The sequence below is a fragment of the Vanacampus margaritifer genome, chromosome 14 (assembly GCF_051991255.1).
Source record: "Vanacampus margaritifer isolate UIUO_Vmar chromosome 14, RoL_Vmar_1.0, whole genome shotgun sequence".
Classification (NCBI taxonomy): Eukaryota; Metazoa; Chordata; class Actinopteri; order Syngnathiformes; family Syngnathidae; genus Vanacampus; species Vanacampus margaritifer.
Window position 1 is genome coordinate 5271835 of NC_135445.1, and position 21828 is coordinate 5293662.

Sequence of the window (21828 nt, forward strand, 5' to 3'; positions counted from 1 at the left end):
CCACAAAAACAAATGAGTCATAAAAATTAGCATCATACATTAAATTAAAAATATAAAAAATTAGGACTAACAAACACAAATTTGGTATTCCACGATTATTATTTTTTTGAAAACAATATAGAGGTTTTTATTTTCATACTCATCTCATTTCTCCACCAAAGATAATACGATATGATTCAATGATGTAGCCATTTTAAAATGTAACGATTCAATTCGATTCAGTGGGATTACGATTCAATATGGTACGTTTTTTTTTTTTGTTGTTTTTTTGTGGTATAAAGTTTACTCTGTTTAGACTGGGACCGAATATAGTCTTTTAACTCTTTGACTGCCACGACGTTTTCAGAAAAGGGATGCCGTGGGTGCCAGCCGATTTAAGCATTTTTGACTGATCTTTCAAGGTCCACAGAAAATTATGTGTTTGGACTATGGAAACACACATACTACCAAATGAAAGATTGGACTCTCATCTTTCATCAGAAAAAAAAAGTTTGTTTCTACCTTATTCCGTTTTTCAGTAATCAACAATAGAAAATGGTTAGTTCCACCTCTGTTTTGAAAAAAACGTCTTTTAACGTCTTTGGCACTCATCCATAGGGTTTTACTAAACGTTATTTAACGTTTTTGGCAGTCAAAGAAAAAAAATGACTCTACAAAATTTACTCTGTTTAAAAAGAATAACTTAAAAATAATTGCAATATTGAGGGTGAAATAAATGCCATTTTGATTTTTTTTTTTTTTTAATTCCTTCAGTTTAAAATATCTCCTGACTCATTTGTAAGAAGAGGAAATGGCGGAATGATGCGATTTGGATGGAAAAGAAGAAGAAGAAAAATGTAGCCCAGATCCATAACAACCCCCGAGCTGCTTTTCTGTGTCAACAAGTTTTCCTTGGCATGCGTTGTTTCCTGCGACGCCCGCCTCTTCCAGTCTTGCCACCCTCCAACTCTCCATCCTCTTTCCCCTCCTCTCTTCAGCCTTTGTTGTGCTTTATTTTGCTCTCCTCTCTTGTTTTTGCCCGCGTCGCTCTGTGATGTTAGCGCGTTCCGCTCCCCGGCAAATAAAAGGCGGGGGGGGGGGGGCGGGGCTTGTTGTACGAGTGCCAATCAATGCCTGCTCCTCTTTTTTTTTTTGCTCCCTCGGGATTTCGTCTTCGGAACGTCTCTCACCGGAGCGCAACTTAAACCAGACGGAGTGAATAATTATTTTTTATTTTTGTTAATGGAGTCAAGAAGTAGGTCGCCGCCCGCCTCGAGGGGGGGGGGGGGGGGGGCAACCGCTCCGTCAAAAAGGGAGACCCACGGAGGTGATAAGACCGTCGAAAGGGGAGCGAGAATGGAGATCGTTCTTTTCGCTGTTGCTGGTGAAAGAATGAGTCACATGTGGAAAGTGCCCCGTCCAAAAAAAAGAAAATGAAGGGGAGGGGGGGGGGGGGGCGGGAAGAGGAAGAGGAGGGAGGGGAAGATGTACATGTAGTGGGTGAGATGGCGGAGGAGGCGTGTGCTTCCAAAAAAGAAGAAAAGGCTTGTTAAGGCAACATCTGGGATTTCTCTCGAGGCCCATCAGATAGACTGCGCGCTTATTTTGGGAAAATTCACACCTCGACGTCTCTAAACAGCAAACGGACAAATGTTCAGTCAAGTTTTTTTTTTTTTTACCCTCGAGCTTGGTGGGTTGTACACAAAAAAAAAAAAGAAGAAATGAGGAAAAAATGACCTCAGTCGTGTTTGCTTGTCTGTAAATTTGTCAGGAAGGACTGAGGATCTCTGATTTCCTTCTCTCCCTCCTTTGGTCGCCGCCCCCCTTTGGGCTGCCAGGGCGTGGCCTGTGACCTCCTGACCCTCGTTTGTGTGTGTGTGTGTGTGTGTGTGACAAGATGTAAGGGTGAAGTTTCCCAGCTGCACACAGAAAAAGGGTGAGGGTGGCGGGGAGGGGAGGGAGCATACATTTTCTTCTCCTTCCTTTTTTTTTTTTTTTTTAAAAGAAAAAAAACACAGCCAGAAAGAATGAGAGCTTTGTGCGCGAGTGAAGGAGAGACTGAATAGAGCGACAGAGAGAATATTAAAGGAGTAAACAGATGGAGGAAAGAGTTTTTGAAGATGTTACAGAGTGAGGGAAATTTCCGAGGTATCAAGAGAAGAAGTGCGACTGGCGGGTTGACAGGCGGGCGGGGAAAAGTGCGACACGGGCTGCAGAGATGTGAACAAGAGCTCAACTTTTTTTTTTTTTTTTTTTTTTTTCAAGTTGAAACCACAATAACAGTCAGGAAAGCGCAAGACCTCCTCCAGAGTTCAGCTGTTAAAAAAAAAAAAAAAGTAACTGTAAGGCCACTTCACTGTTCATGGTGGATGATGTAAGATGACAGGACTGTACCATTTTTTTTTTAAATTTAGGGGTGGGGAGAATATTTTCATCTTTGTCTCTTAAAAAGAGTAAATAGATTCCTCTAAAATCAAGCAGAGGATTGAATGATTAATGACTGGAGTTTTTTTTTTTTTTTTTTTTTTAATAGTCGACTAGTCCACCGAATTTGTGTCTCTTTCATTAAAATCAATTGATTATACCAATTATAACCTCTAAAGATAAACAAATATCTGTACTTCTTTGACCCAAGGGGAAAACAAATTGCAGTGTTTTTTTTTTATTCTGGGGTGGATCTAACCCCCCCCCCCAAAAAAAAAAATTGGGGGGAAAATTGTTAGATGAATGGGCTGTACCTTTTTCAATTGTGGGGTGGGTGGGAAACAGTTCATTAACAAACAGAGTACATTTTGTAGAGTTGTTTTTTTTTACTCTAAAAGACTATATTCGAACCCAGTCTAAACAAAGTCAACTTTTTACGCGGAAGAGGGTCAATTATTCCACACACAAAAAAAAAAAAACACTCGACAGTTAAGGAACAATGTGAACCTTCAGATTGGAGACTGCCAACCTAACCGCTGACCCGTGCCACTTATGCTCTGTGTCAGTATATTGCAAGTGTAAGGTGGAACCCTCGAACCTCAATTTTTGGTCTCGTTTTTAGACACATCAGCAATATGTTAACTAGCAAATAAGTCTGGCATTGCTCAAGTGGTAGAATGGCTGTCTTCTTTTTTTTTTTTTTTTTTGTATTTTACTCTCTTCCAAGTGTAAAGTTTACTCTGTTTAGAGTGGGACCGAATATAGTTTTTTATGGAGTAAAATTGACTCTATGAAATTTACTGTGCATGAGCAATTAATTAATCTATATTAAAACAACCAATATTGCGTTTTAAAAAATTAGATATTGATATCATTATGTTCAGACGTCAACTTTTGTTTTATGTTACTTTTGACTGCAAACGTCAATTGGGAGTGACAAAAATGATAACCATCAAATTTGACAACAATTCCCCAAAAAAGACCTGCTGCAATACACTTCGCCAACACTAATGACTGCAAAACCTCCACAAACATGGCCGACTGCCTCAAAAATATAACTATTGCTTGCGACAATTGACCCCACAAACATGGCCGACTCAAGCAAAAAACCTGGGGGGGGGAATTTTTCTATAACGCCCAATTATTTTTACTAGAATATGCCAACTGTCTGCCAGCGGCTTGTTGTACCAAATCCTGCTAAATTCACCAAAAAAAAAAAAAAGGCTCCTTCATTACATTTTTATCCATAAAGACCTTGTTGAGCTCACACAAGACAAATAAGACACGTGCACTCTCAAGAGCGTGTTTGTTTCTCTGCAATGAATAATAATAAGCTATTTCTCTTTTAAAAAACAAGCCCATGAAAAGCTCATTTTTCATCGACTGGCTTTTTATTCGGCTTCTTTATTTTTAAATGACCTGCGGGTCCCTTTGCCCTTGATCTCTGACGCCTTCCGACAAATTCATAGTCGCCGATTTACGGCCAGTCGTAACCTTAAATGCTGTCTAACGTGGTGGCAAAAGTGGCAAAAGTACTCGTAAATTGGCAAAAGTACTCGTAAATTGTATGTATTATATAGTAAAAGTAATTTTATTATTACTTTTTTTTTTTTAAGTACAGAATTTAGAAATGTACTTAAGAACAACATTATAAAAAAAATGTGCTTGCTCCCATTATTCACAATCTGAACTCAAAAGCATCTAAATCTGTATTAGTGAGCACTTCTCCTTTGCCGGAGTCAATAATGCTTTTGGCTGCCCACAATAAAAGGCCACTTTATTATGCTGAGTATATCATACTCACCAGGGGTGCCGATTATTAAATATATTAACGCGCAGATCGCTATGGATGTGTTTTAATAGTCCAAATTGGCGGTAACGGGTTCTGCTTTAACTAACCAATCAGAGGACAGAAAATGCTGACGTCGTCAAGAGCCAGCGTCAAATGATTAATATGGCAACACAGAGACTGAACTCTGATTGGACAAAAAAAAAAATGCATTCATATGTATAAGAAAGAATGCAGTCGAGTGAATAAAGTGCGAGAATAGACCAGGGTTGTCAAACATATGGCCCGCGGGTCATAACCGGCCCGTCAGGGTGTCCAATCTGACCCGTGAGAACAGAACACAAACTGCAGTTTTTTATTTTAAAAAAATGACGTTCTGTCATTTGGCTGTTACTGAGGATTTTTCAGGAATTTTTCTTTGGACTAATTCCGAAATACGATAATAATAAACGGGACGAGTTTCAGAATCTAATTATAATTATTTGCACCAAAAAAAAAAGGAAATATTTTGTCTTATTACTGGCCCGATCCACTTGAGTTCCAATTTGGGTGAAAGTGGCCCTTAAATTAAAATGACTCTAGACTAATGGGAATAAATTAATATGACTCAACATAAGTACAGTAACAAAAATGACTACTTTACTTTGCACTACTGAAAACAAAGTCATCCCCGTGTTTTTCATCCCTTTTTTTTTTTTTACAAGAGAGTCTGACAGCAATGCGCACTGGGAAGCAGCTGCTAATTTGTGCGCAGCGACAACGCGATACCTAGATTTTTTTCCCCATCAGCCCTCAAAGCGTATTCGGACGCGTTTAACATTCGTCGGAGCCGCCGTTAAGCAACCGGCTTAAAACGCGCGCAAGCTTTCGGTCCCTTAACAACTGCTGCTGTGCTGCACTTCAAGCAAAACACTTCATGCGCCACCGATCCGAGGATGCGATACTGCTATTAGGTGGACAGGTGCCATTGTGAGTGTGTGTGAGCGTGTGTGTGTGTGTGCGTGTGTGTGTGTGTGTGTGCGTCGGGATGGGGAACATGGCTATAAACGCTGCATCTGTTCAGCAAATCTGCCCTACAACAGCAAATTAAGGAACACTTTGGCCAAATGTGTTTATTTGGTGTCTTGCTGGGAGTTCAATTAACAAGTTTTTTTTTACGTCTTTGCACTGCACAGCCACTAAGCGGACAAAAAAAATATCACATTCACATACGGCGGAGGGTGAAAATTGGTGGCCACTTTTAAAGCTAAAACGGTTTCCGCTTGTCTGTTTTGGAATGCATTTGAAGAACTGCAAAATGACTTAATTTTTTTTTTTTTAAATAAATAAATAGATGAATAAACAAATAAATAAAAATCACAGATAATTACCAGAAATGTATGCAAGAGATCCTGAAAATATTTTATAATGCTTTGACTATATGGTAATTGACTGGAATTAAGTGGTCATTTGGATTGGTTGCCGTCTCAATCATTTCATTCTAATTTAATATTAGATTCACTACACAGTCAAATATTTCATGATCGTTTCGCAGCGAAATCCAAAATTCATCAACGACATAAAAAATAAAAAATAAAAATCGCAATTTTAACAGAAATTAGTTAAGAATTGGCCTTCTGTGAAATATTAACTCATTCACTGCCATTGACGGCTATAGACGTAAAAAAAATCATTTAAACTATATTAGTTTCACATTTTTTTCCACTTTTGTTAACAAGAGTATGAAAACCTAGATTTTTTTTTAATTGTGCATTTATAACAGATATAAAATTTGTGATTAATCAATTAATTACAATAAAAAATATATATAATCTTTTCTTCTTCTTTTTTTTTTAAATGGGGGAATCAGGCCATTACATTTTTTTTTATTGACTAGTTAACTCAAGATTAATCACACATTTTCTATCTGTTCTAAATGTACAATAAAACAAAATCTAGGTGTTCATACTCTTGTTAACAAAAGTGGAGAGGGAAAAAAAGTGAAACTAATAGTTCAAATTCCTTTTTGACGTCTATAGCCGTCAATGGCAGTGAATGAGTTCAAATGAACCTTTACAATGTAAGCTTCGCGTAATGAATTGAACCATTGAATTGAGCCTTCCTACAATATCCTATTTTTGTATTCCGCATGAAGTAGTTTATATTTGCATGAACGCACGCCCGTGCGCGTGCGCGTGTGCGTGCTCGTGCCCGTGTAAAGTCACCATCCCCTCTCCTGTTAATTCCATTACGCGTGATTATTTCCTCATAAGTGCCACCGCTCGGATCCACTTGTTGCTCGCATATCTTTATTGCACCAGAGCTGATAATGGATATGAACGAGCCCGTTTTTTTTTTTTTTTTTTTTTTTTTTCAAATTCATCTCTCACTTTGTTTCGCTTTCACTCCCACGGGAAGGCAGCGACTGTTCAAACATTCATAATGATGCTAAAATGTTTTCAGAAGGAGAAGGCTCACGATGAAAGTGAGTCATTTGTACGTTCTGGGAGAATCAAATGACACATTTGAGATGTGCTATTTAATCATGTCTCCACTCTGTACTATTCCAAGGAGTGCTTGAATTAAATGTGCATTAAATTGAGAGTGGTTAGCAACATACAACCCCCCCCCCCCCCCCCTTAATTGTGATGTCAGGTACTGCTAACGCTTGCCTGCTTAACAGGTATGAGCTCTTACTCTAAAATGACAGGAAGTTCATCACACTTATTTATTTTTAAAAATCCCCACGGTGGAAGTGGCACACCGGGAAAGGAAATGAACTTACAAAATAAGCCAAATTGTCTACATGCTAATAATGCTAATGCGCGAATGTTCAAGCTTCTTAATTTTCACTTTCAGTTTACTTAGTTGGGTTTTATTAGCTTGGCAATTAGTTCAACATGCCAACGCTAACTTGCTAATGCTAGCTTGTCAAAGCTAGTCAGCCTATGACCTGTAATAGGCGATGACCACAGGCCTAACTAGCTTAGCTTAGCCTGAGAGTTTTATTAATGTACTGTATTTGTGTACAAAGGTTTCCAAAACGACCCGAATTGAACACCAAGCAAATAAAAAATAAAGGAGAAAGCTTGCCGTCTGAGTATATCGGTTTATATTCCCCAAGCTAAATTAGCAACCTTAGCTTAGTTTATATTGGCATTTGCTGCAATTATTCTGACTCGTACTTTGTTAGTAGCTTATTTTAATGATTAACCGACTTGGTTTCATGTATTAGTACCATCCGAGTTCATGTTGGTTGGCCCATCAATTGTAGCTTTCCTTCCAAATCTATTCCCCCCCCCCCCTCCCCAAATCATTTGTATTCTGCTCAGCTTAACTACAGTTTCAAGAAAGAAGAAGTGTTGTGGAAGCCACCGCGAAAGACAGATCAATGATTCTGTATAATTTACAAGTGAGCAAACAAACAGTTGCAAAAGCAACATTTTCTCGGCTGTGTTAAGTCTTCCTCCTTCACTCACCTTGACCACATGCTGTCGTGGCGGCGCACGGGAACAACGCCTGCGGCGTGATCAAAAGTCATCAGCCTCCATTTAACTCCTCACCTTGCATTCATTATCAACTCTTCTTTAGGACTCATATGTCAATATTTGTGTTGGGACAAGCAAAACCGGCTGGCAAGAACAGATCATGTGTAGCTGCTCTTTGTAGCCATACAAAAGTGGGCCTAATGGTGAACCCTGGGGAACACCAGCGGAGTTGTTTTTTATTAAAAACAAATAACATTGTATTTTACACAATTAATAAAAAATAAAATAAAAAATGAAGTACCAAGCTGTAAAAAGTGCTTCGTTTTTTTGTTTGTTAACCATTAGCTGATTAGCTGATAACGTTAAAAGGCACAGACAACGCGTATCAGAATTTGTCTCATGTCTAATGAATTGCTTTTGATTTGCATAAAGGTCTCACGGGACCACAGCTGGTATATTACGATATGGCAGTTATTTAAATAGCCGGATAAAAGATAATATCTCTCTCCTGTTTTGATGAAATATTCATCCTTATGATGAATCATCTCATTATACGCACTCGCAGATTGTGCTTGTGCGCGAGTATTAACGCGGCGATGACGATGCACAATAACCTCCAAAAATCTGCTGGCTTGTCATCAGCCTGCAGCTGCGTGAAAGTACTGTACTTGCACTCTGTACTTGAGTAGAAGAAAAGATTGTAGAAGTACTGATTCAACTCCTAATACTTTAGTTTAATTCAGTCGATACTTCTATTGTTTTAAGTACAAAATTAAAAATGAAGTTACTGAAGGCACAATGAAAATAACAAACTTAAATGTGGCTTGTGCCAAGAGAAACAATAAATCAAGTCACGTCTTTATTTATTTATTTGTTCTCTAAACTGATTTTGGCTCGACTTTTATGCTATCAAAACGTGTTCCCTTAGATTTGCTAACGTGAAATTAGCTAATGCTAACGCTTGAAAATATGTGGCTTACTTGTCTTTTTTCAGATTAGACTAAAATTTTTGAATGCTCGTGTTTTTTTGTTGGTTTTTTTCCCTTAAGAGCTCAGTATTGTTCATTCGGTAATTTTACCGATTTGACGTCATCATCATTGCTCTCGCTTTTTTTTTTTTTTTTTTTTGTACGTGGGTGAGTATGTACATCACCTAAAACCTATTAAAAATCCCACACCGTTCACCTAAACCGAATACTTCAGAATCCAGGTAGAGCCGTGAGGTTGTCAGGAGACCCGAGGAAGGATCAAAGAAAAGAAAGGAAAGTGAAATGCTTGTGTTTTTTTTTTTTTAGGCCACGGAAAATCTATTCATGCTCGTAGAAAGCCCAAATCTCAACTGCTGTTACCTTTCTATGTTTGCGTGGCATTATCAATGCGGGTAACTTGAACAACGTAACAAGCCAATGTTGACAAAAGGAAAGAGTAGAATGCGTAGCTACAGTATCTGTTTTCAAATGTATTGAGAGTTAATGTAAAACTAACCACCAGATAAAATAATCACGCATAAGAAAAATCTGCTTGAGTACAGAATTTAACATATTTGTACTTTCCAACATTGACCGTCACGGCATATGAAAAAGTGCAACATTATCATATCGTACTAAACTAAACATTGTGAGTGTATTCATATTTATGTCTAGCATCCAGAATATGTCACTTTCTCTGCGGCTGTGCAGGCGACATGTTGATGACTCAGCTCATTCGTCTTATGCGCTCATAAACAGCACTCAAAGCATATTTTTACACATTTCAGGCCAACCCATTTTTTTTAAGGACGCTACTTAGCGTGAGGACAGGCTCCTTAAAGAGTTGCCATTGAAGCAAAAGACAGAGAGGTGGAGCGAGTCCGAGGGGGTGACACTCCATCCTGGCGGCTTCGCGCTCCTGGCACTATCTCAAAGGCATCATTTATTTAGACTTAAGCAGCAGTTAAAGAGATTTATCACCTTCAAACAATAGCGACGCTCTTAACATTTAACCGTGCGGCGACTCAGCGCTTTTTCACACCGACACGTTCGGTCAGCGGGTTTTACGGACGGACGTTGTAATTACGGGATCTTCCGCTTCTTTTTGATTTGATTTGACTGTCACGATTGCTGAGAAGGGGAGACACATTAGGCAGATCAGGGGTTCGAAAACTTTTCGGGTCAAAATGTCCATGACATTTTCTGAAGGACCAAACACAAATTAAACCTGACGACCAAATGCGGCCATAAAGGTCAAGAGGGAAAGATGTAATCTTACGACAAATCCCTTTTTCTTTTTTTTTTATGGTGAGGAAACCTGTTTTTGTTAGTTTTTACGAAAAAGTCATATTTTGTCTAAATATTAATGAGAAGTAAGTAGTAATCTAATGACAATCATAATAAAATATATTTGATAAAGTCATGAAAATTTTGATGACATTTTTCTGGACAATTAAAATTATTATGATACGGAGAATAAAGTCTCTATTTTCAATTTAAAAAAAAATAAAAAAATTAAATAAAATAAAAAAAATAAAAATAAAAAAATAAAAAAAAATATATACATATATATTAGGGGTGTGAATTGCCTAGTACCTGGCGATTCGATTCGTATCACAATTCATAGGTCGCGATTCGATACCGATTAATCCCGATACGAATCAAAAAATTGACTATTGCTATGTTTTTTTTTTAAGTCAAATTTAGAAAATAATAAGCAGTAAACTTGTACATGTATACTGTAAGATTTGTACGAAAATGTATTTATTTATCTGAAAATTCAGGCTTATAACTGAATTTTTTAACAAACAGGTTGCAGTGCTGTTTCATGTTTTGAACAGCACTGAAATAAAATATCAAGGCTTAATGTTCCATTAATATAACATGTTTAATGTGTGAACCCTAACCCTAAGTAAGAAGTTTTGTTGAATATTTCCATAAAAAATTAATGTTTAAAAATCAATTTGGCCGCATATTGAATCAATTTGAGAATTGCGTGCTGTAATATTGCAATATATTGCTGAATCTATTTTTTCTAACACCCCTAATATATATATATATATATATATAGTCTGGATAAAAAGTAGCAATGTTATGAGAATAAAGTCGGATTTTTCCAAGGACTTCTTTGTAATCAATGCCAATTAAAAATAACTACCCCTAAATACCAAAGGAATCAAAAAGTTGCCTATTTTCGAGAAAGTTGTGATGTTATTATTATAAATTAATTTAAATGTGAGAATCATTACAAGAAGACTTATTTTGTTCACATAAAAAGTCATAATTTTACAATAATAGTCGTATTTTTCAGAGATAAAATTCTCATATTATTAACATATAGGTCAAAGTTTAACAAGGGAAGAAAGTCATTAGTGACTAAAAAAAAAAAATTTTTTTTGTCCTGGAAAAGACACCTTTATTTTCTTAAAAAAAATGATACTATATACTTAAAAAAAAAAAAACATTTTGTAATAAGAAAGAAAAAAAATCAAGTAAGCAAAGTCATATTAACAGCGTAAAACTTTTGTTGTGAATTTTCGGAAGCTCGATTCCAGGACAGGAAGTCCTCGGGCCACTTCAGTCCCATCGAGCCAGCTCGTGTTAGTGGCCTGCCGGGGTCAAGATCAACACGTCTAATCCAGACAAATTTGCTATCCATCTTTCGTGTCTCGCTGTGCAAACGCATTAGCCTGTTTGCATGGAAAATAAGCAACAGGATGGCTCATGTTTTCATTTGCTGGCTTGTGCTGACAGCTTGAAGACTGCGCAGCTCTCCGGGAAAAAAAAAGGAGGAAAAAAAATGAAGACTGAGCAGCCCAGGAAGGTTCGGACATCAAGCCTGGGAAATATCATTTCCATCTCACAGTGCCTGATTGTTTGTTGGTTGTTTTTTTTTTTACTTTAACCAAGCTAGTGTATAAATATCTCAAGATAAGTACAAAGGCACAAATTTGAAATCATAAATTGTGTAAAACAAATAGTGGTATTACTATGAGGAAAATTTGAGAAGTTTTTGTAGTTTAAAAAAACTACTAATGCACACTATCTATGACGGCGACGTATAATGACACGCAGAACAATTTCATGTTCTTCCACTAGATGGCAGAAGGTAGAGACACTGTAAATAACCTATGCGTCCACTTTTTGTGACTTTTTTGTTTGGTGGTGTGCCGTAAGTTTTTTTGCTAAGGTTTGAAAACACTTACAGAAAGTTGATGGGTGGAATTCATTATTAATTGGCTACATTTAGAAATTAATCAATTTCAAATTTTCCCGCCCAAACCTAAACAGATGTCAGTATTTTAACAAAGTTTAGTACTGCAGCAAACGGGCCACTAAACAAAATATCGCTGGTGTCGGGTCAAAACCTTGAACCTCCAAAATCGTCACTTTTAGCATTGCATCATCAAAGAGAGCAAGACATTTGATACACTGTAGATTATGTGGACTGACCAAAAATATCAATTATTGAAAAAATATTCAATTTGCCAAATTGTGACTTACGAGGTTTCGGCCCGACGCCAGTGATATGCATTTTGGACTAATGTGTGAGTACAAATGCCGATCGGTATTGGCCTGATAATTTGTCTTTATTTCATGGTCTTTATTTCACAAAAATATGATTTGGAAATTAGAAAAACAGAAAATTGCAATTAACCCTGGAGAACCCAAGAACCCTTTTATTTTTTGGAAAATTATGAATTATACATTAAATGACTGCTATAAATTCACTGAACACCAAAATATATGTTTTTTTCAATTTTAACCCTTTATTCCCTAATTTAGGATTAGGAAAATCAGAATAACAAAAACTGTCAGTAAACTATTTAGAATTTAAGAAAATAATCAATCAAATACACAGCTACATTGAACAATATAATTTTTTTGTTTTATTTGTTGCATCTTGTCACCACCACTCTGGCTCATGTAAGTGCAATATTCATCCTCTAGATGGCCCCACGCAGGGGTCAGAAGTGGCACTCTGGACTTTTGAAGTTAAATTTGTAAAAAAAAAAAAAAAAAGTCTTTGTTATTTGAGTAGCAGAATTTATAGGGGCCAAATTTGACCCCGTGGGTTCTCCAGGGTTAATTTCATGAAATGTTAAAGAAAAATGTTATCATTGTGCTTTTTTCTAGGGAGGGGGGGGGGATTTTATGTATCAAAAGTATCGTTCTTTTCGGATTTTATGTATCAAAAGGTATCGGTCTGAATAAAAGCGGTATCGAACATTCCTATTTTAAACATAAGCTTTTCTGTCTCAGCAGTGTAGGATTTATTATTAAGGTTATTTTAAGCTCAATGCATATTTTCAGCATGAGCTGTCAGTATCACTTTGCCAAGTAAAGCAGTACATACAGTAGAGTGCCTTCGGTCGAGCGCACAATAGATTTCTCCCGCGAAGCCTAATTTGTGCCCGAGCGCCACGCTGAGTTTATTTCTCCATCCTGCGCACTTCCAACAGGCTATTAGACGAGCGCGCGTCGCCAGCCGCATGTCTGGAGCGACAATATCAACGTAGCAAAAAGGGGGCGCTCTGCATTACACGTGCGGGGAACAAAGGGCTTTTTTTCGCCGACATCTGTCAAGCATCCGCACGCCGCGCCTTTCAAAGCTCTTTTCGTGGCCAATTCTCACTATCGCGACAACCTCTGCATCCACTCTTCTATCTATCACCCCCCCCCCCTCATCTTCTCTTGTTCTAATGAAAGCAGAGGCAGAATAATATAATCCCTCCGCCGCCTCCCCCGCGCTCGGTCTTCCCGCGGCTTAGTCGATACGTTGGATTTCGACACACGTGCGCGGCCAGATAATGCAAATGTTTCTATAAATAGGGCCAAATAGTGCTGACGGTCGCAAGTCTCCCAAGTGTGATTCGCTGGCACGCGCGGCGCTTCATCATCGCGATGGCACCCGAGCAGCATATCAACACTTGAAGCTGCAAAGCAAACACATTATAGATATGCGCTATAGGAAGCTCAAATAAAAGGACTTTCTGCACAAACGCGTCTTTAAACAAACAGCACAAAAAGCCCCCGCCGAGGACTCGACAGCTCGCGCCACCAGGGGACCTTTTTTGTGTGTTCGACAACAACAGCACGTGTGTGCGTTGAGCTGCGCTAAAAGGGAGGGCGATGACATGAATTGCAATGGCGGCTCTTTTCAAATCAAGGACAAGGCAAGTGAATCTGGCGCATCGAGTGTGGCGGTAGCTGGACTTTGTTGCGTAATCGAGCTCATGTCAATTGTCCCTATGCCCCTCCCCCCAAAAACATGTTTTTAAATAAAGGTGGTCCTCAGTTTACGATGGTCTTTATATACAAAGTTTCAAGGTTACAAACAGCGCACAATGATTTAGTTTGCACGCCGGCAGTTCGCGCTGCACTTAGTGTTTTTTAATTACAGTGGTGACCTGAGATGCAAGTGACCCAACTTGCGAGTTTTACCAGATATGAGCCATCATTTGGCCGATTTTCTGCTCAAAATCACTTCACAATAAACAACACTTTGACGAATAGTTAAAAAAAAAAAAAGTCACATTATTGAACATCATTGCTTTCATAAGTTGTTTCACTCATTCCCTCCCAGCCATTTTCACAGAAGCAACCCCCTTCGCTCCCTGCTGTTTTACTGGATTTTGACTGCTTTTGCAAGGCCCGCAGAATATTGTATTCTATTGCTATAAAAACATGGAGCCTACTAAAAAAAAGATTAGAGTTTATTTTTTCATCATGTATGTGTTTACGTTTTGCAGCAATTAGCATTAGAATATAGCTGAGTTTAATCATTATTCACAAATCTATTTAGAAATGTGAGTAAAATAGCGGGTTTTTTTCAACATGGCCCTGGTTGATCTCCTTTGCTCTGCGGCCACCTGCTGGCCATTTGTGTAATAACTACCATTTCCTCAACCTGTCTCTGCAGGTGAGAGGCTGCATCAAAGCCTTCTGTATGGCTCTAGCATAAAAAACATATAAATATGTCTTTGGGACACTTGAAACATAGAACATATTCATACGTTTTTGGGAGCTAATGAGTTAATGCCACTCCGAGTTAAAGTTTACTATCGCTTAACATCAAGCTAGGAGAATTAAAGTGAATATTTAAAACAAACATACCTTTAGCTCACTAGCTTAATGCTAATGCTAACACATGTACAGTATATCCCTTTAAAGGTGCTATCCGTCATTTTTGTAAACGCAACATTCAAAACTGATGCTCGAGGAAGCCGAGGACAGAAGCCAACCATGAACGAGCGTGAAACCAGCCCACCAAATCAGGAGTAGGGGGTTCGCAAAGCCAAATTTGCATATGCAGACAAGACACAGGAAACAAACTCCTCTAACACGTCCGCCGAAATTGTCCACCAATCAGGAGCGGGCGTTTGCACAGTGAAATTTGCATATGCCACTGATAGTAGCTTGCCTGGCTCGGCTAAAAGGAAAATGATGAGTCTCTATATAAATATACAACAGTATTCAGTCATATATTCTTTATCCTCAGTGAGGAGCTGAGACATTTGTCTGTCTTATATTGCCTCCATGAGGCCAAGGTAGGCAAACGGTGTCTATTTGATTATATATAATATATATATATATATATATATACAGTATATATATATATATATATATATATATATATAAAATGTATATATATATATATATATATACACAGTATATATATATATATATACTGTATATATATATATATATATATATATATAATGTGAAAGCGCTATATAAATAAAGATAGTATTTTAGGGGACCCTTGTATATTTCTGAAGTCTTTTTCAAACAACTTTTAGGAACCAAACACAGGGTCATTATGAACAAATCCAACGATGCCCAAACACTTTAGCACAGTCCGCTTAGACGGCTAGAAAAAGAGGACCGACTCCTCTCGCTCACCTTCCAACTCATGATGGATGACATCCGACAGGTTGGGCTCGTCTCCCCACCAAAAGATCCACAGCTCCTTGGCGTCGGGCTTGATCTTGCGGCGCCACACGCACAGCAGGTTGGCCTGCACGCAGCGCATGAAGCTGCGCAGGACCGGGTCGTCCTGGGCGGGCGCCGAGATCACCGGCCCGTACTCGCCGCTGCCACGGAAGTTGTAGCAGCGCCATTTGATGCCTGTCAAATCCGCCTGATAGGGAGAGAGGGAGAAATGATGATTAAACCTCGTTAGCATCGGCGGCCATTCATCTTTTTCAAGTTGTATTAACTCATTCACTGCCATTGACGGCTTCAGACATCAAAAATTCATTTTCCCGTATTTTTCGTGAAAAAAAACTCGCAAATTTGACATTTTAAAAAGTGGCAAATTTGGGACTTTAGAAAGTAGCAAATTTGCGAGAGAAAAAAATCTGTGGCAAATTCGCGGGAATTTTTTTTTGTAAATTTGCCACTTCATTAAGTTAATTATTAAAAACTCAAATTTGCGAGTTTATAAAGTGGCAAGTTTTATATCTGTTCTAAATGTACAATTAAAAAAATCTAGGTTTTTATACTCTTAACAAAATTGGGAAAAAAATGTTAAACTAATAGAAATAGTTTTTTGAAATAGAATTTTGGACGTCTATAGCCGTCAATGGCAGTGAATGAGTTAAAGGATCAAGCAGTGTGAAGGCCATGTTGCAGCCGTTGCTTACTGCTATCCTTCCAATAAACGAATCGACTTTTGTAGATCTCAACATTGCCATAAACTCACTAACTTTGGCAAATGTGTATATCCAGGTGAAAATTGATGGAAAGCCACACACATTCAAGGTTACAGATACTACGGTGTAGAAAATGATGACAGGGACACCAGGTGGACAAAAAATAAATAATACAAATAATATATGGTCTCTATTTGGTGGATAGTCATCTCATTTTTGTGGGTTCTGGAGGATAATGTCCAATAAACGAGGGCTCCTTTTCTCACACATGGTTGGGATTGATTGTTGGTCATTTCTGCAAAACGAATTTTGTTTTTATTGCCGTTAGTTACTCGGTTAGTTAGCTCAAGAAGATGCAGGAGGTCTGTGATGTGAGCAATTTACTGAAATTGTTCACTTGCCGGAGGTCTTTTGTCTTTGAGTGCCGTTCTGGTGCGTAATTATTTTTCCTACACGCAGGATGATATAAAGCAAGCACTAAGCATGAATCAATAACGTGAGTGCGGCGAAGCTTTTACACTGCAATAGCACTGTTGTGTTTCACATGAAAAAAAAACATCTAATGCGATCAATAACTCCTCGGAGGATGTCCAATTACGGTTGCCTACTTCCTGTTCAAATTCACATGCGCACGCCATGTCTTGCTGGAAAGTGACAAAGAAGCACTGAGTTCACTGGACCGGATGCAAAGCACAGCTTGTCTACAGTATGGCATAAGACATACGGTGTAAGACGATAGTCAAAGATTGCAGTCACGCCATAGAACACACTTTAAACACAATTTTTTTTTAGGAATGTTGTGTATATACTTTACAGACAGCCTTAATTTGGCTAGCCACACACGATAGCCATGTGGACAGCCAGACAAATCCATTTTGAACATTTTAAAATGTTTGTAGTAGGAGTGGAAGAAATGGAAGAAGCTAGGCTAACTGTTAGCTTATGTGGTCTCTCCAACTGCAGTGATAAACTCTTCACCTTGTCATTTTGATTGCGGCGTATGACAGGCGAGAGAAGTTGGGATAGCCGCGCGCGAGAGCTAGCGAGGCAGCCGCACAATTCGATTTTTAACATTTTAACCTCTTTGTTGTTGTGGTGGTATTAGAAATATAAGAAGCTAGGCTAACTGTTAGCAAGTCTGTCAACGCAGCTTAAGTGGCAAACTCTTTTTGACATTTTTAGTGGTAAAAGATATGAAAGACAAGTTAGGCAAGTCGCAATGATAGCTAGGGAGCCACACAAATCCATTTTTAACATGTTAAAAAAAAATTGTGGTAGTAATAGTAGTGGTATTTGTAGAAGTGGACGAAATACAAGAAACTACACTCTAAAAACAGTTGGGTCAAAAATTAACCGATCCTCTACTTGGGTCAATTTGACCCAAGTTTGAGTCAAGAAATGGGTCTTTCGGCGTAAAACAACTCAAAAATATTGGTCAAATGCTTTACTTGGGTAAAAAAAAAAATTGGGTCATTTTGTATAAAACAACCCAGAAAGTTGGGTCAAATTGACCCAAAAAGTGGATTGGTCCATTTTTGATCCATAATTGGGTTACTTTTGACCCAACTGTTTTCAGAGCGTATGCTGTTATCTGTTAACTCCACTGAAATGGCAAACTTTGTCATTTTTACAAGCCACACACAATAGTTACATAAGCAGCCACACAAATCAATGTTTAACACTTTAACTTTTGTTGTTGTGGCGGTAGTAGTAGTAGTAGAAGAAATGGAAGAAGCTTGGCGACCTGCTAGCTTATCTGTTCTCCTTTTTATTTATTTTGTTATTGCGTTGAATGACGTGGGTGGAGTCTGTGGCTCGGCCCAACTCTGCGTTAACCACGGGATTTAATATCAGAAATATTGAGCACGTTTACGATTGTTGGTCCAGGCTATTTTTGAGTAGATTGGGAAGAAAATCGGTTTGTAACACAAATATCAAACCATAATCTTTTAGAGACAACGGAATATCCGGCCTTTGCTGAATTTGACTAGAATGGGACGAATCACACTCCAATTAGTCCGTCCGAACGCAAGCAACAATGCACTGCGGCATCTTTGCACGTGCGCAGCTGCATGCCGAGCGCAGCCATAATTACAAACGAGTGCCTTCTATAATGACAGTGCGTGTAATGGGAGGTATAAACATTGGCGCTGCGATAAGCCCTGCCTTAAAATTTGCCACGACAAGGTCAAGGATGCTGCGTCTCCCCCAAAAAAGAAAAGAGAGAGCGAGAGAGAGAGAGAGAGAGAGAGAGAGAGACATCTGCTTGCACTGCTTCCTCGTCACTCCCAGTCAGTGTCAAAAGTCCTTCCACTGTTTGACACTGCTGTCTACTGCTACTGGATCAGGGAAGGGGGCGGGGCGGGGAGGGGGGGGGGGGTCTGAAAGGGTGGTCATGCAACCTGTCAGTGTCAGTGTTCCGACACAAGCGCGGCAGGCAAAATGTGCAAACTTCCTTTCTGTGCGGCGTGTCGGCGAATCCCGCCGAGCGTTCGTGGCCGATTACTTATCGAGCGCGGTGACATGCGACAACAGATGCGATGATGATGATGATGATGATGATGATGACGATGACGTGCACGCCATGCTGGATGCGCTCACGGAATCAGACGCGTGTCAGGAGGCAGACGTGCACTCGACTCGCCTGTCTGTCACACCTGCATCGTGTTTTATTTCAGCTGTTTTGCGGACAGCGGTGCAGTAAATCGGCTACTTTTTGTGAATAGTCGGAAAAGTGCAGCGCTGCCTTGAGATACAAGTGACCCAATTTATAAGGTTTTCGAGATACAAGCTACTATGTCATACATACAGCTACTGTTCATGGTTCATTTGTCTGCAGTTTAGCATATTGTTGACTAATTTATTATTATTTTAAAAAATGTATTATTATTTTTTAAATTAATTTATATAATAATAATTTATTTAATTTATTATTATTATTTTTAAAAACATGGAAAGAGCACCTTGAGAAAATAGTCACATATTAAATTACAATATTGAGGAATATCTCAAACATTTATTATTTTTTACAAATGTATTCATCCTTACAGTTTAACAGATAATAAATAATTCTTCCAAAAAACAAAATTTAATATTAAATGAAGACGTTTTTGTTTCGCAGAATCAACATAACTGTGCTAGCTTGCTAACCCAAAATGGGAAACGCCATAGACAGGCTAACAAATAGCATCAGCGTGGTTGAGGCAAATATTACAATACTCCCAGACATATATTCTTTATCCCTTGCGAAAAATGTACTATTATTCCTGCAGTTATTGAGTTACAGTAGTTGTGAAAGTCTTCTTCATTTGTGTCTGCATAACAGTATTGTACTGCTCCCCGTTGGCCAGGAGAAGGAGCCACATTGGGAATGAATCATTGATAAGTGATCAAATGTGTTTTATGTTGTATGATGCCAACAGGTTGAACCCAGAGCTATTCCTATTTCCGTTTATTTCCCATGGGAAAAATTGCTTTCAAATCAAAAGAAATGCGACATCCTGGGCACTAGATTACAATGCTGTTCCTAATGTTTTGGTCTCTTTAGATCTTTTTGTGCAAATTATTCATTGCATACAATAAAGAGATAGAAACACCTTTGCTATTCTTTTATTCAGCGTTTGAGGTTTCTCATCACGCTAGACTGATACTATCAGCCTGTTATCGTAATGCCTTTACTAAATTCACACTTTAAACACGCGAGTGGAAGCGGAGGGAAAACCCCCCCCCCGTCGACCCCGCAAATTAAATTATCTGCCGTTGAATCGGCGCGTTTAGTGACAAATCAGCGCCGCGATCTGCCGCGCAAACAAAAACAACCTTTTATCGTCACGGCTTTAATGGTAACGGTTGTTAATCGCCGTGAGGTGGATACAGTGAGGAGTAAAGCGCCGCTGCAGTCAAACCCGAGATTCGCCGATGATTCTGAGGTTAAGACATTGGATGTGAGTGTTGTGTTAGTTTTTAAAAAAACATTTTTTTTTATAAAAAATCATTTATAGCAATGGTTCTGATTTGTTTTTACATAGTACCCATAAAAAAAACACTTATTTTTCCAAGTTACAGAATTATTAACTCATTCACTGCTATTGACGTCAAAATTAATTTGAACTATTTCTATTAGTTAAATTTTTTTCCCACTTTTTGTTAACAAGAGTATGAAAACCTAGAAGAAGAAAAAATTGTACATCTAGAACAGATATAAAATTTATGATTAATCAAGAGTTAACTATTGAAGTCATGCGATTAATTGCAATAAAAAAAAAATGAATGGCCTGATGAAATAAAAAAAAAGAAGAAAAGATTCTTAAAAATTAGGAGTGTCAGGCGATTAATTTTTTAATCGTAATTAATTGCATGACTTCGCGAGTTAACTCACGATTAATCACGAATTTTATATCTGTTCTGAAAGTACAATTAAACAATTGTAGGTTTTCATACTCTTGTTAACAAAAGGGTAAGAAAATGTTAAACTGTTAGAAATAGTTTAAATGAATATTTGACGTCTATAACCGTCAATGGCACTGGATGAGTTAACATACAAAATTAGTCACGGTGCTTAAAAATATTATCGTAACATGTAAATGGCAACTGGGGAGAAGCTAAAGGAAAAAAATACATCAAGGAAGGTTATCTCTTAAACACCAACAAAAAGCAAAGAGGTCAAGGGAAAAAACAATAGTGTCTTTTTCTCCCTTTGTCAATAAAAGTTTCATTCTTACAATCCTGTCGTTCTCGAGGTCGCTCGGTTCAATTTAGGACTCGGCGCCGGACCCAAAAACAAGGGCTTCCCCCCCCCTCCCACCGCTAAAGCGCTGACCTTCCTCTCACCTCTATTATCTTTGGCCATCTCTGCTCACCCTCTCATCTTTCAGCTCTCCCTCACCGTCACCCGCTCCCTTTTGGGAGTGTCTCAAGGACCCTCCCCCAACATAACCCGTCGGTCATCTGAGTTCAAAGTGAGCGGAAAAGACACTAATTGCATTCCCGTACATTTCTCACATCTGATTTGAATACGTTGACACTAAACAGACTACGCGGATGTGGGGGATGTTTCATATCCACCCACATAAGTTTAAAAAAAATAAAAAATCATTATCTTTATGTCATAACCTTATACAACCTTTTGATTTAGTTTCTTGCCACTTGTTGATATTATCACTTTGCTTTTGTTTAATTGTGTCCTGTCCCTTGTCGACTCAAGAGTTAGCGTTTTTTCCCCCTCAAATATTGTAAAAAGGTGTGCAGACTCGGGCCTGTTAGTGGAACCCAAGTTTGAAAACAAACATGGTGAAGCGGCATTTAGCTGTTATGCTGCACGCCAATGGGATACATTTCCAACATAAGTGAAATCTGCACCAAGTATAAATGTAACGGTTTTTTTTTTTTTCAATCCCCAAACCTGGAATTTAGATAACAGATTGACACAGATATGATATGACCTTTGACCTTACAGCAAACTACAGGAAAGCATCTTAATTCGGATATCAATCAAACAATAGCTCGCTGAATGAAGCAAAAATAATCAAAGTTTGGAATATTGT

General features: G+C 38.3%; 1 protein-coding gene across 4 annotated transcripts in view; it reads right to left on the bottom strand.

Moving 5' to 3' along the window:
• LOC144063796 (mediator of RNA polymerase II transcription subunit 13-like) overlaps positions 1-21828 on the bottom strand; it is a 106450-nt gene that overhangs the window by 53585 nt on the left and 31037 nt on the right. For all 4 annotated transcript variants that reach the window (XM_077585640.1, XM_077585643.1, XM_077585642.1 and 1 more), the window contains one exon: positions 15534-15771. In XM_077585640.1, coding sequence (XP_077441766.1) covers positions 15534-15771 — 238 coding nt within the window. The remainder of the gene's footprint in view (positions 1-15533; positions 15772-21828) is intronic.